The 14,617-nt window shown below is 50.5% G+C and overlaps 7 protein-coding genes across 7 annotated transcripts; 3 read left to right on the top strand and 4 right to left on the bottom strand.

The window, feature by feature from the left end:
- Positions 1-1,406: 1,406 nt before the first annotated feature.
- Positions 1,407-2,894, top strand: ASPZODRAFT_140877 (hypothetical protein; the record flags this gene model as incomplete). Its single annotated transcript, XM_022724701.1, has 4 exons — positions 1,407-1,599; positions 1,721-1,798; positions 1,859-2,101; positions 2,194-2,894. The coding sequence occupies 4 exons, from the start codon at positions 1,407-1,409 to the stop codon at positions 2,892-2,894; spliced, it is 1,215 nt and encodes a 404-aa protein (XP_022583110.1).
- Positions 2,895-3,008: 114 nt separating this feature from the next.
- ASPZODRAFT_1631647 (hypothetical protein) lies at positions 3,009-3,983 on the bottom strand. Its single transcript, XM_022726611.1, has 6 exons — positions 3,966-3,983; positions 3,810-3,910; positions 3,729-3,759; positions 3,599-3,668; positions 3,396-3,518; positions 3,009-3,343 (listed from the first exon to the last, which is right to left on the bottom strand). Exons 2-6 carry the CDS (start codon positions 3,847-3,849, stop codon positions 3,218-3,220), a joined length of 390 nt encoding a protein of 129 aa, XP_022583109.1. The 5' UTR covers positions 3,850-3,910; positions 3,966-3,983; the 3' UTR covers positions 3,009-3,217.
- Positions 3,984-4,193: 210 nt separating this feature from the next.
- On the bottom strand, positions 4,194-6,052 carry ASPZODRAFT_130677 (hypothetical protein). The gene is made up of 7 exons (XM_022722562.1): positions 5,914-6,052; positions 5,527-5,805; positions 5,295-5,459; positions 4,971-5,224; positions 4,554-4,899; positions 4,480-4,499; positions 4,194-4,429 (listed from the first exon to the last, which is right to left on the bottom strand). The coding sequence occupies exons 2-7, from the start codon at positions 5,788-5,790 to the stop codon at positions 4,360-4,362; spliced, it is 1,119 nt and encodes a 372-aa protein (XP_022583108.1). The 5' UTR covers positions 5,791-5,805; positions 5,914-6,052; the 3' UTR covers positions 4,194-4,359.
- Positions 6,053-8,725: 2,673 nt separating this feature from the next.
- Positions 8,726-11,282, top strand: ASPZODRAFT_150792 (hypothetical protein; the record flags this gene model as incomplete). Its single annotated transcript, XM_022725670.1, has 4 exons — positions 8,726-8,810; positions 8,913-9,925; positions 9,990-10,121; positions 10,182-11,282. The coding sequence occupies 4 exons, from the start codon at positions 8,726-8,728 to the stop codon at positions 11,280-11,282; spliced, it is 2,331 nt and encodes a 776-aa protein (XP_022583107.1).
- Positions 11,283-11,335: 53 nt separating this feature from the next.
- Positions 11,336-11,834, bottom strand: ASPZODRAFT_150791 (hypothetical protein; the record flags this gene model as incomplete). The annotated part of the gene is made up of 3 exons (XM_022725669.1): positions 11,336-11,402; positions 11,463-11,620; positions 11,673-11,834. 3 exons carry the CDS (start codon positions 11,832-11,834, stop codon positions 11,336-11,338), a joined length of 387 nt encoding a protein of 128 aa, XP_022583106.1.
- A 423-nt stretch (positions 11,835-12,257) lies between these two features.
- Positions 12,258-13,368, top strand: ASPZODRAFT_150790 (hypothetical protein; the record flags this gene model as incomplete). The annotated part of the gene is made up of 2 exons (XM_022725668.1): positions 12,258-12,661; positions 12,735-13,368. The coding sequence occupies 2 exons, from the start codon at positions 12,258-12,260 to the stop codon at positions 13,366-13,368; spliced, it is 1,038 nt and encodes a 345-aa protein (XP_022583105.1).
- A 760-nt stretch (positions 13,369-14,128) lies between these two features.
- On the bottom strand, positions 14,129-14,617 carry ASPZODRAFT_130672 (hypothetical protein). The gene has a single exon (XM_022722561.1). It carries the CDS (start codon positions 14,493-14,495, stop codon positions 14,289-14,291), a length of 207 nt encoding a protein of 68 aa, XP_022583104.1. The 5' UTR covers positions 14,496-14,617; the 3' UTR covers positions 14,129-14,288.

Here is a 14,617-nt window from a genome sequence, read left to right as displayed (position 1 = left end):
GCTCTGTACATCGTTGCAGATCCGGTACCAATGGGAATATAGCGGAGGCAGCTAACAAGATAGCACAGCGTAGGTATCTACCGAGTATCTTGTAGTACTCCGTACCTATGTAGTATGTAGTATGAGGTAGTACTATCTATCTGAAGTGTGTACTGGAGGTGGACAGGATATCAAGCTGATATGGGCTAAAAATAGACATTTTTTTTGTTGATTGATTTTATCTGTGTGGCTGTCTGTTTGCGGATGCTTGCGCCACCCAGATTAAAAGCGGCGATCGGTGCCTCGAACGTGTTCATCGAGACTGCTTAGCTTCTGGATCGTGGATCATGGATCAGTGGTGCCATAGTGTCAGGATGTACAGAGTACAATAAAATAAAATCGCTCACACGTGTGACAACAATAGCTAGTACTGGTAGACCGAGTAAAGTGTCTGCCTTTTAACTTGGCTACCTAAACTACGAACTAACTAGTTAGTAACAAATGGTCTATGACTAAGGCACCTCCGACAGAAAGAAACTGGTGGCTGGCAGACCTCCTCCAGCGAAACTCTTTCTGGCAAGCGTCGTGGCCAGCGATAGGAGGGGTTCCAAGCTCTGCCCTGCCCGTCCTCCATTGAAAGCCGCATCAGTGGCCGGGCCCCTCCCAGGCATTGCGTGGCCGGCTTGTCAGCGCTCCATGGAACTGGTGTGCGTGCGTGGAATAAAACCACCGGCACCTGCTGTTTGCCTTTTGCTCGCCTACAGGAAAAAAAAAAAGAAACGTGAGCAGCAAAAGAGAGCAAAAAAAAAAAGAGAGCAAAAAAGGCGAGAGGAATTGACAAGAGAAAAAGAAGAGAGAAATAGGCCGACGAGTTTGCTCTCGACTACTACGGCCTGTACCTCCAGCTCTTACTGCCTAATTCCTATCCAGAATAGCGCATTTGCTCCACGGACCGTTCTCTGTGTCGATCAACAGCCTCCCGCAATCAATTCCCTGTGTGAATATTAAGATACGGTGAAAGCAGAGCCGAGCGCTGTTATCGGAGAAGGGGTCCATACTGCTTGCCGTCTGGTGGTGTTGTAACAGCCTGCCTGACCCTCTTTATTTGTACGCTCCCGTGTTGCCGGCCCTCTCCTCTCGACCTGGGCAGTTTTGGTGACCGATTTCGAAACCACAAGAGTCCAATCGTGGCAAGAACAGTTCATCCAGTCAGACAAAACACCTGTTTTCGATCCCTCGACCGCCTGTCTCGTCGCTCGATCACCGTCTGTTTGCGATCACAGTATTCCTTGGCAGTGGTCCACCCCTATCGTCCCCTGCGCTCCACTACGGCCGCCATCGTCTGAAGCAGATCGCATCCGACCGGCGACCCAAGTCGAATTCCTTGTTATCGGCGACGCTAAGAGACACCCGAAAACAAATATAACATGGCATCCCCCCAGCCTGCCGCCAATCCTCCCCGGAGGAATCGTGGCGTCAGCTTCAAGTCCGACCATTCGCGCAGATCCAGTGGCTCCCACAAAGATAAAATCTCCCTGTCCGAGACTTCAGAGGAGAAAGCAAGGCGTATCATCCATACCAAAGCCGATCCGACCGTTGCTATGAACGAACTGCAGCCCAGTATGTTTCGATTTTCTCCGCCAGGGGGGAGGGCTCCACCGATGCAGCCCCCCCCCCCCCCTTGTTTTGCTTCCCGAAGCTTGAGCTTGCATTGCTGACCAGAGTTTCTTTGCTATCATAGTGGCTGTCGCATTGGAAAAATCCAATCTCGGCTCATTGAGAGCTCTAGAGCACAAAGATCAATACGGCAATCCGATCAGTTCGTCTCCCTCTTGACAGTCTCTCCTATTCTCAATACTGACCTGCCTTTCCGCCCTAGCTGACCCCGACTTGTCCAATCCGACTCGTCCCCGACTCGAGCGCCCGCTGGATACTATTCGATCGTTTGAGGCAGCGATCTACGGAAGCTACTCAAGCCGGCCGCAGTCATACATCAGAGGTAGGGAGCATGGGAGGGAGTTTTGCAGTATTATGAAGGAGAGAGAAATGGTTCTGACGGATATCTTTGCAGATGATTCCTCTCAAGCAGGCGATATCAGCCGACGAGGCAGCTACTTTGGAGGTAAGCATTATCACTGCAGTTCTTACCCCCATACTATGCTTTACATGAGATATGGGGAGACTCCTTTCAAACAATTTTTTTTAACTTTTTAGACCAAGGCAATGGGCAGTCGAACCGGCGATACCAAGAGCAGAATGGCTATAACGGCCGGGGTAGTCAGTCGCGCCCCGACAGCTTCGGCGACAACTACAACTACAGCAGCCCGAACAACCGGTCAACGGAGAACTTCTACCCGTACAACAATAACAACAACCCCCGGTCGCGGCCTCGCCACAGCAGCCGCATGAACTCGGAGCAAAACAATAACAACAACAACAACCCCCATCCACCGCCCAATGTCTACTCCCAGAACGGGTACCACAAGTCGTATGACAATGTGACCGCTGCCTCCGGCTCAAACAGCTACAACACCAACACTGATTCCTGGGGCAACTCGACTGACCCCAGCTCCGTGAACAGCTCGTACGACCAACTGCAGTACTACCAGCAGCAACAACAGCAACAACAACAACAACAACAACAACAACAACAAGACAGAGTTGCAGAGAGCTACGGTTTCCGCGGGTTCGGGGGTAGTCCGAAGTTGAATGGCAATGGGAAATCGCCCATGATGGATCCCAACGCCGGCGGGCCCGTCGGCGGTGGTGCTCCCAGCCCTGCGCCTGCATCTGCATCTGCGGCTGCGTCGGCGTTTGCATCTGCCCCCCCTGCTCGGTCGAGTTATGTTCGCAAGGAGATGGATTCCGGCGATAAGCGCAAGAGCTGGTTCAAGCGGCGATTCAGCAAGGATTAATCACTCCTCACTTTCCGGATGTCTTCCTGAAATGGTCGACGGGTTGTGTTCAAAGTCTTTGTCTATCTCCATTTATCTATTTCATGTCCGGTCTGATCGTTTTTTTTTTTCTGTATGGCGTTAGGAACGGGAAGGAACGGGATTGCAGCCGAGGGTTCTTTTTTTTTTCTATGTTTGATATGCTTTATATGAGTTATGACTCGGTACAATATCTAGTGGTATTCTCCCTTTCTCCAGTCTAGGGCCTGCATGCTCAATAGAAAGTAAAGACTTATGTATTCATCAACAGCTGTTCTGGATAGGTATCAAGAATATTATCAATATCACTTCCTTCCCAACAACTTATTCTTCAATTTATCGGCGAGTCCCTCATGCACCGCACCCGACTTCCGCTTCTCCTTGTCCTTGCGATGTTCCTCATCCAAATGGACATTCCCTTGTCCACCGCGCTGAAACAGTTAAGAATTAAAGAAAAGGGAAAAAAAGGAGGTAGAAACCCACCCCAGTATGATAATCTCCATCCATCGAGTCACGAATCGCCAGCTCAGGAATAATTTCCGAGTCGTGCGGTGCCCGCGACGAGGGACGAACATGCGGGGATCCAATGTTCCCGGCGCCACCGCGCTATACGTATAAATCATTAGAGAGGATAGAACGATAAAAAAGAAAAAGAAGAAAAAAAGAAAAAAAAAAAAATAGCTCACGCCAGCAGAGTATGCGCCGTCGCCTTGGTCGCCGTACTGTCCTTCACGGACAATTTCGCCGTCGACGTATCTAGAAGAAGAGATCAGATGAGGGGAAAAATGCTGCGTAGGAGTGTTGGTCTCTGCTTACTGCGTCGCGTCGGCACCGATATTCCCATGGCCTTTCTTGTTAGCAGAATGTTACTGTACTTTCTACTTGAAGACTTCTTACCTCCTCGGCCGTGGGAGACGACTGGCTCCTGTCCCGACATAGTGAAGAGGGATTGAAATTGGACTGAAGGTGATGAAGAGGGGGGAAAGAAACGAGTCAGGGCGCGGGTTTAACTCAGTCAGTTAGGGACCTGATTAGATGGGCAGGGTGCAGGGCAGGGTTTATCAAAGGCAGGTACGCGCATAGACTAAGATAGAATCAAAATAAAACGGTTGATAGTTAATTGTTAGTACATGGTATTATTTGAAGCGACTGACGTCGTCGTTGATGGCCTGATAAGAGATAAGATACGCGATGGCCAAAGAGGCTGTCGCGGGGCACGATTGGGTGCGGGCCATGACTAAAGGGCGTTGCTAATCGTTTCTTTCTTGTAATCATGCTTCTTGGCAGAGGGTAGTAGTATTCAATGGGCTGAAGGTTGGAAATAGAAAGGTACATCTCTTGGATAACTTGTGGGGAGAACGGAGAAAAGTGGATAGAGAGGAGATTCATTAAAGTCTCAAATTCAATGACAGTTTTACTGGCGTCGACTACAAAAATTACGATTGCTCTACTTTTTCTGCTCGTTGGACGGTCCTCCAGTCGTCGGCAGTCCCATAAAGATCTTGAAGGAATCGTATCTGGGTTATTAGTACGAGGCTGGGCGAGTATATGGAGCATCAAGACATACATCATCCATTGCAGACCGGTCTGGACACTGTCAGCTTCAATCATATATACATATATATAAAGGAAAAGCCTTACCAAAGTTCCAATCATAACAATTCGTACTGGGAGACCGTTCCACAGGCCGCGGAAGCCAATGTCTGCGTAGATTCGGTTCATGGCAGCACCAAAGGCTTCGCCTGGCATCCGGTTCGCGTTTAGCTTGCTCACCATGACATCCGCGGGGTGAGACACCACGGCGCAAAGGATGCCGGCCAGGTAACCCCCGCTGAAGGCTACCGCGGTCTGCGCGCCCTTGTTGTAATCGGATTTGTGGCCGGGCAGGTAGTTATAAATGGCCTCCACGATGGTCTCGAACGAGGCGAACTTCATCATTGTGTAAGGGATCTGTCGGCCCCAGAGAGGATACAGACCCTTGTACAGCCTTTAAGTCCAAAAGTCAGATTTGGTTTTTCCACTCTCAAAACACATCGAAAGACAGTACTGCAAGCTCACCCGGACCAGCCTTCTTTCGACAGAACGTCGGATACACCGCTGAAGGTTCCTCTGATGTCTGGCGGGATGGTCGTCTGCATCCGGACCTTGACTGCCTCGAAGGGGCACAGAGCCACATCGGCGATGAACTCGGCCGACGCGCTGGCTGTCAAATAGACACCGGTCTTATAACGGGTCGCATTCTCGGGACCCACGAGGTCACTGTAGAATTTCTTGAAGAACTCATAACCACCGTACTTGAATGCCCCTTGAGCCTTTTAAAACTTTGGGTTAGTGTCAGAGGTTTTTTTTCAAGGGTCCATCATTCGTGTCGTCATGGCTTACACTGTATCCGAAGAAGGTTGGACTCCAGCCAGTGAAGACACCGCGCAGACCTTCCGCGCCCCGGATCTTCGAGAATGCCTGGATATTGCTTTGATAGAGCTTTGGATCAACTTGGCGCCGGCATTTGATAAGATCGAGCGGCGTCACTGCAGTATGAGTCAGACCCTGGGCAATGACAATTAGTTTCCAGTTTGAGATTTCACACAAGAAGAAAAACTGATGGGTTGAGTACACAAGCAAGCATGCCGCCAAAGGTACACGCGGCGTAGTACTTGGTAGTCCATGGCTCGATCTTGCCTGTCTTGGCTTGAGCCTTCTGGCTGGCAACATTGTATTCCCTAACAGCCTCCTTCTTCGCTTCCTCGATCACACTCCACGCAGGGAATACTTCTCGCTTGCGAGGTGCGGACGCTGCCGCAGCCTGGGCCTTGGTCTCCGCCGAGGTCACCGAACGCTGGGAAGTGTAAAATTCGACTATATCTGTCGAAGGGAGCATGACGGGCAGTGATCTCTGTATCATATTGGCTATTGTTAACCGCTAGTCATCCCTCAAATTATGTCATTCGACCTTAGTCTGTGCAAAGAACTTGGTATATAATTCCCCGACTACTCCACGTACCTCTCAAGGACTGTTTCCGAGTCGACTGACTGTAGACTCAGCCAGTAGAAGATGCTAGTATTTGAATGGAAAACAGACAAGTTCCGATCAGCTTGGGAGAGATTTACCTCAGCCATCAGAATCAAGAGTGAGACGAGAGTTGGAGGCGGAGGTGTGTGACGTCGTTCGTATGGCAGCTCCGACGCGGATATTTCTCCGACTCACGGGACCAAAACAACCATATCCAGTTCCCTCGACAAGGCAGATTCGCCCATCCGCATAGAGGAGTTTCTACGGGTTGTTGGGGTCTGGTAGGTGGCTATTTGAGAATATCCAAATTAACAAGATTGGCTGTTATCATGACTTCCCTAGAAAATTGATAGCCAGCTGCCAAGTTCACGGAAGTCCTTTCACAAAGACAAGACTAACACAACCTGCGGATTCGTAGGAAGCTGAAAAGAACAAAACGACTGGCGTCTCTCGATGGCTTCAAGACAGCAACGCCCAGGGACTAGATGGATCTTGCTTCTAGTAGCCTGAGGCCTCTTCCTCCTCTGCATTTATCATTGATTGTCGATATTCTCCCCATTGACAACGTAAATGATGTCGTGGTGCCTTCCACCCTGCGTTGTGCACATTGAACTCTCGGCAGATAGGTGACCTTTCTTCTTCCTTGAATCTATTTTTCAATGGACGGCATAAGACTGACTTTGTATTCTGCATAGATCGTCGGCTTTCCTCCCTTTGCAATCCCACGCAACAAAATCCCTGACCCGCGTAAGGGAGATATTCCGGGTTCGATCGAAAAGACAACAGCATGCCGATCAATAGCGGTTATACTACAATGGAACGGGCCCCATCTATCTTCAGAATAAGACAGGCAGGGATCCACTGTTCCGTCCACCGTTGGAACTGAGGGGTCCACCAGAAGGTACCTTTTTTGAGTCTCGACTCTCGACTTCCAGTGTGGGCCGTGGCTGTCCTCTGCGGAGTAAGTCCAGACAATCTTCTCACTCCACTGCAGGAAGTGGATCGAGGTTGACGCACTTTACACATACGTTTAGCTTCGTGGGATACCTTAACGGTAAGAGAAAAGTGCTTTTACTAGTATTGACTACGGTGCTCAGACGATATCTGGCTAACCCCCCCCCCCCCCCCCCCCCCCCAAGGAGCCAGAAAATTACAGCGCTCGTTAAAGTCAACTTCTCCCCGGTCTTTGTATTTACATTGTCATAAATGTTCATTCAAACGACCAAGACCCGTCATCTGTTCAACTTGAAGTCGATAATCTTTTCTCTGCCAGCAATGGATCTTTGGTGTGTTGAGCAACAACAGTCAACGGTGGAATTTTCTGCAGATAAACCGGTGGACAAGTCACTCCGACCATCTAGTATCTTCATCTTCGTCTTTGTATGGGGTCCGATCTTCCATTCAGCGCTGTGATGGGCTCAAATTCGACACTGCTAGTCACAGCCCCGAACCTCGCGCGCTAGCTACTTGAATACACCGAATGCCTAGGTATATGACCAAAGCGCTAGGTTTACCTCTGGCGGGGACAGTGTGTTGGGCCACTGGTATCATCACGACAGTGCGCAGCGCATAATATGGAAATTCGGGCCCCCTAGTGCTCAGGACCGTTTATAACTAGTCAACAGCGAAGAAGAAATGTACGGGAAAGTGTTCCGGGACCTCTGAAACCCGTTGAATGGGATCCAGGGACCGATTATTATGGAGCATAGCTCTAAAGCTCACTGGGGCGTGTTCTTTGGATTTGCTTCATTTACCTTCGCAACGACGGGGACTCTGTACTTCTGTTGCTTGCTAAAATGCCCCCTTCCACGCAGATGTGACCTGCCTTGCGCCACGGCGTATGAAAATATTATTCAGGGCTAGTGTATATGCCTTGTGATCGCTCTTGCTATTGCCCCCCTGGTAGGTCGCTCGATCGAATCTCCATTGTTCAACAGCCAAAAGTACAAGGGAGATTACACTAATAAGTGGAAGCCAGAAGAGCCTTGTTGATGGCCAATGGCCATCTCAGATTCCTGAACGGTTATATGATCTTCCAAGGGCCCGTCGTCGGGACCATGCTCGTCGACTATCTCTTCATTCGCCGGGGGGGACATCTTTCCGGCTGATCTTTTCAGTCAGTCCTCTACGGGGCGATACCACTACACCAAAGACATCCAGGTCATCAATATTAACGCAGTTTTGGGCGGCTTCCTCCCGCTCTTGCTGGGATTCGTCACCAAAGCCTCAGTACGTCAGACTGTCCTGCTGCCGCTGCCTCTGATCTATTTGATCACGGCTCGATCCACACCTTCCCTTTGGATAGACCTTGGTATGGGGCTCTCTGTCGACTCCTGGGGACTGGCAGACCAGACCCGATCGCTAGCTCGCCATTGAAGACAACCTCTTGGGCCATCACTGGCACGGAGATAACCTAACCCACCCCGCTGTAGAGCCGTGTGGTTGTAGTAGCTTGTATCCTAACCACTAAGGCAGATGAGACCGTTAGCGCTCACTTTGCTGTATAAGTCTCTCCCCGCGCTTGTTTTTTTTTCCCTTGGATTTTTCCTTTGATTATACTCATAGTATAGTATCAATAGTCACTCGTGATTATTGATTATTTTATCAATTTTTTTTTCTCTGTCTCTCTATCTTTATTTCTCCCACTTGTCTCGCACACTTAAATAACCAGTGGTTGTGTGAGAGAGAGAGATAAGCAGTCAGCGGCATTTTAGGCTTCTGCGCTTGCAGTTGCGTCCCCCCCGACCTCCTCCTGCAGTGTGTGTCTGATTGATCAGGGCCTGGCACTGATCCCAACCGCCTCATGCCAAAGGAGCATATATGTCCAGAGCCTGGCTGTGGGAAGAGCTTCCTCCGACCCGAACATTTGTCTCGCCATTGTCTGAACCGTACGTACTACTATTCAATTCCCAACTCAATTGGCATTAAGCAGAGGTACACCTGAGAAGCACAGCTACTTTGATAAGCCAGTGGCAGGGCTGACAAGACAGACCGCCCCAAGCAGATCTACCATTGTTCGTCATGTCCCAAGAGGTTTGTCCGTAAGGACCTCTTGAGGCGCCACGAGAAACGCCATGAGAAGGGCATGTGGTTCCGCAATTCGGGGGGGATGGTGGTCGTCGGTATAGCGGGTGAGTCAGTGCAATTTTCGCGCCATCACGGGCATTATCAGGGGGAGGAGTCGTCTACAGCGACGATGACGAGGAAGACGGCCATATATAGTGTTGACGACGACGACAATGTTGGACGACAACATCAGGACGAGCCAGCCGAGAATAGCGAGAACGAGCCACGGAGTCAGCATATGCATAGGGAGGGCAGTGTAGACAAGCAGCAGCCCGTCAGACTCCCGGAGGCTGCTGCTGTCGCTCGCCGGCCAGACGTGGAGGAGGAGTTGTACGGCACCATGACCGCCGCGGTGGTCACTGGAGGAGGGGGAGGAGGCACTCGCAATAACGTCACTTCGTTGTTCTTTGATTCGGCTTGCCTACCGGATTCGTTGCGGGACTTTGAATGGCTGTTTGACAACGTGTCGGCGGACTTCGGCGCTGCGTCCGAGGGAGCCAGCAATATCAATAATAGCAATACCTCGGGAATCTCGCGCGAGCGGAGCATGTCGACGACTACTGTCGATCTGTCGCCCTCTTCGTTTTCGATGCAGACGTCACAGATCCGCTCGCCGCCGCTGATGGATTCATCGTCGTATTTTGCGCCGTGGGTGACGGTGCAGGGCCGGTTGCTTGAGGCCCTCCGCATACTGCCTCCGGAGATCCTCGTCTCGTCCTTCTTCTACCCGGCCAATTTGGCCCGGTTCTTCGAATTGTACTTTGAGAACTATCATCATCATTTTCCGATTCTGCACAAGCCCACTCTAGATCCGACCAAGGCGCCTCCTTTGCTGATTACTGCGATCATCACGTTGGGATCTACGCTATCAAGTGATGCTGGTCATTTTGAGATGGCGACCAAGATCCATGATTCCCTGCGGTACATCGTTTTCAATGTGAGGATTTCCTTTTCTTTGCCTTTTTTCTCTTTTGTTCTGAGAGATATGGCTAATCATGTAGACTGCCGATTTCGAGCCTCCGGCTTCATTGTGGTGTATCCAAACTCTTCTTCTCATTCAAGCACATGAGAATTTGTTTTCGACGAGAAAGCATAGCCAACTGGCACACATATTTCATGGAGCTATTATTACGGTACCTGACTCTTTCTCCCCCCCCCCCCTCTGATGTTTCGCGTCGTGTTAATAAGAACAGCTTATGAAGCGGGGCGTTTCCTATTCGAATCGAGAGGTGACCAACCTAGAAGATTCATGGTATCAGTGGATCGAGTCCCAATCATGCAATCGAACTGCCTTCTTTGGGTTCATTATGGATGCGCAACAGAGCTTCATGTTCGGACTCCCGTGCATCCTCTCGGTGCAGGATCTGCGTCTCCCACTACCGTGTCACGATAGCCTGTGGGAAAGCGGCAATGCAGAGGAATGGAGTTGCATGATGCGCAAGACTTCTGAGTCTCCTGGGTTCCTACCAGTCCTGAAAATGCTTCTGGCTCGCAACCCGATACCGCCTCGGTGCAGCGCGTATGCCCGGCTGATTTTGCTGCATGGACTTTTCAGCGTGACTGCATCGCTGAAGGCGAGAGATTCCGTAAGTCTCAGAGTCAGCCGCATGCCTGTGGGCAGGCCTCCTGTCCATAACCCCCCCTCAGAAACGTGGATGTGGGGGGATAAGATGGAGAGAGCGATGGACACATGGGCGTTCTGTCTTGTATCGCGTAGTTCGTCGCTGGCACTGGAGGCGTCGAAACCACTCCACCGCATGGCGTACGTTGCCATCTACACCGACATCACGGACATGCATGTCCTGGCTGGCACGCCCTCGCTGCCTGGGAGTTTCCTTTCTGAAGCAGATGTTGCCGGGGCCACCACACGGGTGCGCGCGTGGAGCAAGAAACCCGAAGCCAGACGGGCTCTCTACCACTGCCTTCTACTAATCCAGGAAGTTCTCTTCACAGGGACGCATTACCGAGCATCATATGACAGCATCTCTCTCCGGCCCTGGTCGCTGTACCGTGCCACCCTCGTTCTCTGGGCGTACGGATACATGTATTCTTTTTCTCCTTCTTCTTCTTCCCGAGAAATCCGACTACCGGACCGTCCAGTCCCATACAGCGCAGAAGAGTATCTGATTCGCATGCTGATGCTGCTTCGTAATGAGACGGAGGATATCTCGAGTGTGGCGACACAGACCGAGCAATTGTTGCAGGCCGTCCGCGAGAGTTTGGAGGGCTGCCGATGGGAGTTACTCCAGGAAGCGTACGATACACTCGGCCGACTTATGAATAGTAGTATATAGCAAAATAGGATTTTGAATAGAAAAAAATCTATGTATTTGGAGTACTATGATGCCTACAACACCGCTACACACTCGATCTCCACGTCGGTATTGAGAGGCAACGTCTTGACCGCCACGCAACTAGAATGATCAGTAAAGTTGTCTTTCTGTTAGAGAGGCTAGAGAGAACATTTCACATACGTTCTGCAGGGCTTTATATCCCCCCAGTACTGCGTATACACGGAGTTCATCTCCGCAAAGTCGTCCATATCAGAGAGGAAGACGTTGACCTTGACCACCTTATCGATGGTTGTTCCGGCAGCTTCGAGGACGTGTGTAAGGTTTTTGATGCATTGATGCTAGTATCATTAGTATAAGCAGGTCTATATTATATTCATTGTATTGTCTTACAGTATGAGCTTTGATATCCCCCTCGATCAACTTGCCTGTGGCGGGGTCCAGAGCCACCGCGCCAGAACAGTAGACCACCCCGTTGGCGATGATGGCCTGGCTGTAGATGCCTGGGAGGGGTTTGGGGGCCTTATCGGTTAGAACGGGGGTTTTGGTCGACATTTTGAAATAGATGGACGATCTTCCGTGAGGGATTTATTGGAAGATAGTAGGTACCATCCAAAATTAAGGCGGGGGATGCTTGCTTTATGTTAATCTTCGGCACTCCCCACGACCGGGCAGAGATTAGGCTTTAGGTACTTTCATCGAACCCACGGATCTTCATGGCTTACGAAAGTTACAGAGTACAACCTTTAGGTACATTGCCTATCAAGATCCTATCAAGATCGGAAACGCTGTCTGATTGCTCGTATCCCACGCAGCATGTGGAGAGTTATCGATTTATCAATCCCTTCCCCTCATTCTGATCCAGGTGAGTCTTCGTATTTAACTGAAGGCATCTCATCATGTCTCTCTGCTGACTTCCATTTATTGTTAACTTGTCCTCATAATAGATAGCGTAAACACGGCTACCACTACATTACAATGACAGTCGTCCCGCAGCCTCCCTACCCCCTTCACGAGTCGATTCGGGATCGGCTGCACCCCGAGTACGTCGCCTTCTACAACCAGTTCATCATCAACCAGCAGCAGGTACACTACCAACCCGTCACCGCGTCGCGGACCAGCGGTATATTGATTCCTGGCGGCGGCCCGGTGGTCGATGTCGGCAAAGTAGAGGACATCAGTGTCAAGCGATCGGAGACGGAGGGGCCTGATATCCCCGTGCGTGTCTTCACACCCCCTGGGGAGCGACCAGAAAACGGCTGGCCCGTTTGTCTCTATTTCCATGGCGGGGGGTGGGTGCTTGGTAACATCAATACGGAGAACACGGTGTGCAGCAATGTCTGTCTACGGGGGAAGTGTGTCGTTGTGACGGTTGACTATCGGTATGTTGACACTACTACTACTACTAATACTATACGGAGTACTTGTCGAAGAGAAAATGTGGCTGACTTATAGACTTGCTCCTGAATATCCATTCCCCGCTGCAGTTCATGACTGCTGGGAGGCCCTCCTCTGGTTGGTTTCAAGTGCGACAGCATCTGCACTGTCCATCGATACGTCTAAGCTGCTGGTTGCGGGCTCTTCAGCCGGCGGGAATCTCGCAGCGGTCATGACGCATAAGGCCCTTGCCCTCTCTCAAGGAGACAGCGAAAGTCATCGACCAATCCGGATTGTCAAACAGGTGCTGGTAGTCCCCGTGATGGACAACACCGCCACAGTCGCCAACAACTGGTCATGGCGAGAGTTTGAACATACTGCGGCCCTGCCTGCAGCCAAGATGATGTGGTACCGCAACCACTATCTGCCCATTGAGACGGACCGGGCCAACCCCGAGGCCAGTCCCCTGTTGTACGATGACGATGATAACTGGTCCAAACTGGCCCCGGCAGTGATTATCGTTGGTGAGTTGGACGTCCTGCGTGGAGAGGGCGAGACATATGCCGAGAAACTCCAGCGGGCTGGGGTCCCGGTCGACTTGCATCTCATGCAGGGCATGCCGCATCCGTTTCTAGCCATGGATTCAGTGTTGCAGGCTGGAAAGACGGCCATCACCCTGTTTTGTGAGGCTGCGTTGAGTGCCTTTTATTGATTGAGTTATTTGACGCCTGCCCTTGACTCACTCCTCGTTATCAGCAATATCTCAATATCTCCTACGAACACTTTATCCTATATAAAGATAGTAGGCGGCATTCAGTTATCAGGTATGGTATGATGGCGGGGATCAAATAAATGGTATATGCATCGCCTATCAGTCCCCTATCTCTGCTGCCGATATCAAGGAGTACACCCCTTCCACGATCCATGTCTTGACGCCACTTTCAACTTTAGTTTGAAGTTTTTGAGAGTACGGAATAATTATGGTCAACCTAACCACCTATCTAGGTAGTTTCAGTCCGAGCGCTCCGGCCCTGTACGACGGGACTCTCCAACCTTGACCCCTCATTCAGAGCTAGTAGAACTAGAGTGGCATGCTCCATATCAGTAGATTCTGCCGATATTATTGTGCTGGCTGCCAAGACGAGGCCTACGAATCCCCCCTCTGAACCTGCAGCTCTCCCGAAAATATTGTGGCATTTACACAACAAGCAAACCTCTGACACCTCCTGATTTATCAAGAAATAGCCTCCGTATGGTCTCTAGACGCAGGAATACCATGTAGTAGAGGATTCCAAGGCACAGATCATTGCTTCATGACTCGCCAGAGCCTACTAGTAACCATATATAATCTAACCATCTCGAGTATAGCGCATGGAGGTCCGTAGGAGTTCCGCTCTGCCCTCTGTATTAGGACTAGGCTCTAGTACTACCCTCCACTCTACCTACCAGCTAGCAACTTCAACTTGATTCCCCTCCAATTGATGCCATCTCATTCAGACCTGGTCTTATCTATGCCAGATTCCATCTTGTACCCAATGAATTACCTTTTATCTATAGATTATCAATGGTTGCCATGCTTCTGAACCTGCCAAACATTCCCAAAGGATCATTAAAGTGCTAGTACCCCTAGGGCTAGCAACTAACAGCCAATTTACACGCTCGAAACGCCACTGGATGGCGCAAGAATATCCACTCCGGTGGTGTCCTCAATTCTTGGGCTTCTTCCTCGGTAAAGATGGTACTACCTCCTAAAGGTGGTGAAGAAGACCCGATGGCGTGCGCAGGGCCAGAGCGGATAAGGGAGGAGGGGCTTGCAGCTTCCTCATTTTCGTGCTGCATGAGGTGGTATTCTGGGTCTTGTTCAGGGCTCTATAAGAGGCAAGGTATGTAAGGGACGGGGGGATTGACAGGCCATGTTGCATTGAACCAGGTCAAACAGGCTCTTTCTTTCTTTCTTTCTT

This window comes from Penicilliopsis zonata, assembly GCF_001890105.1.
Source record: "Penicilliopsis zonata CBS 506.65 unplaced genomic scaffold ASPZOscaffold_4, whole genome shotgun sequence".
In the NCBI taxonomy this organism is placed as follows: domain Eukaryota; kingdom Fungi; phylum Ascomycota; class Eurotiomycetes; order Eurotiales; family Aspergillaceae; genus Penicilliopsis; species Penicilliopsis zonata.
The sequence above is the reverse complement of the archived record's forward strand: the minus strand, read 5'-3'. Positions and strand labels throughout refer to the sequence as shown.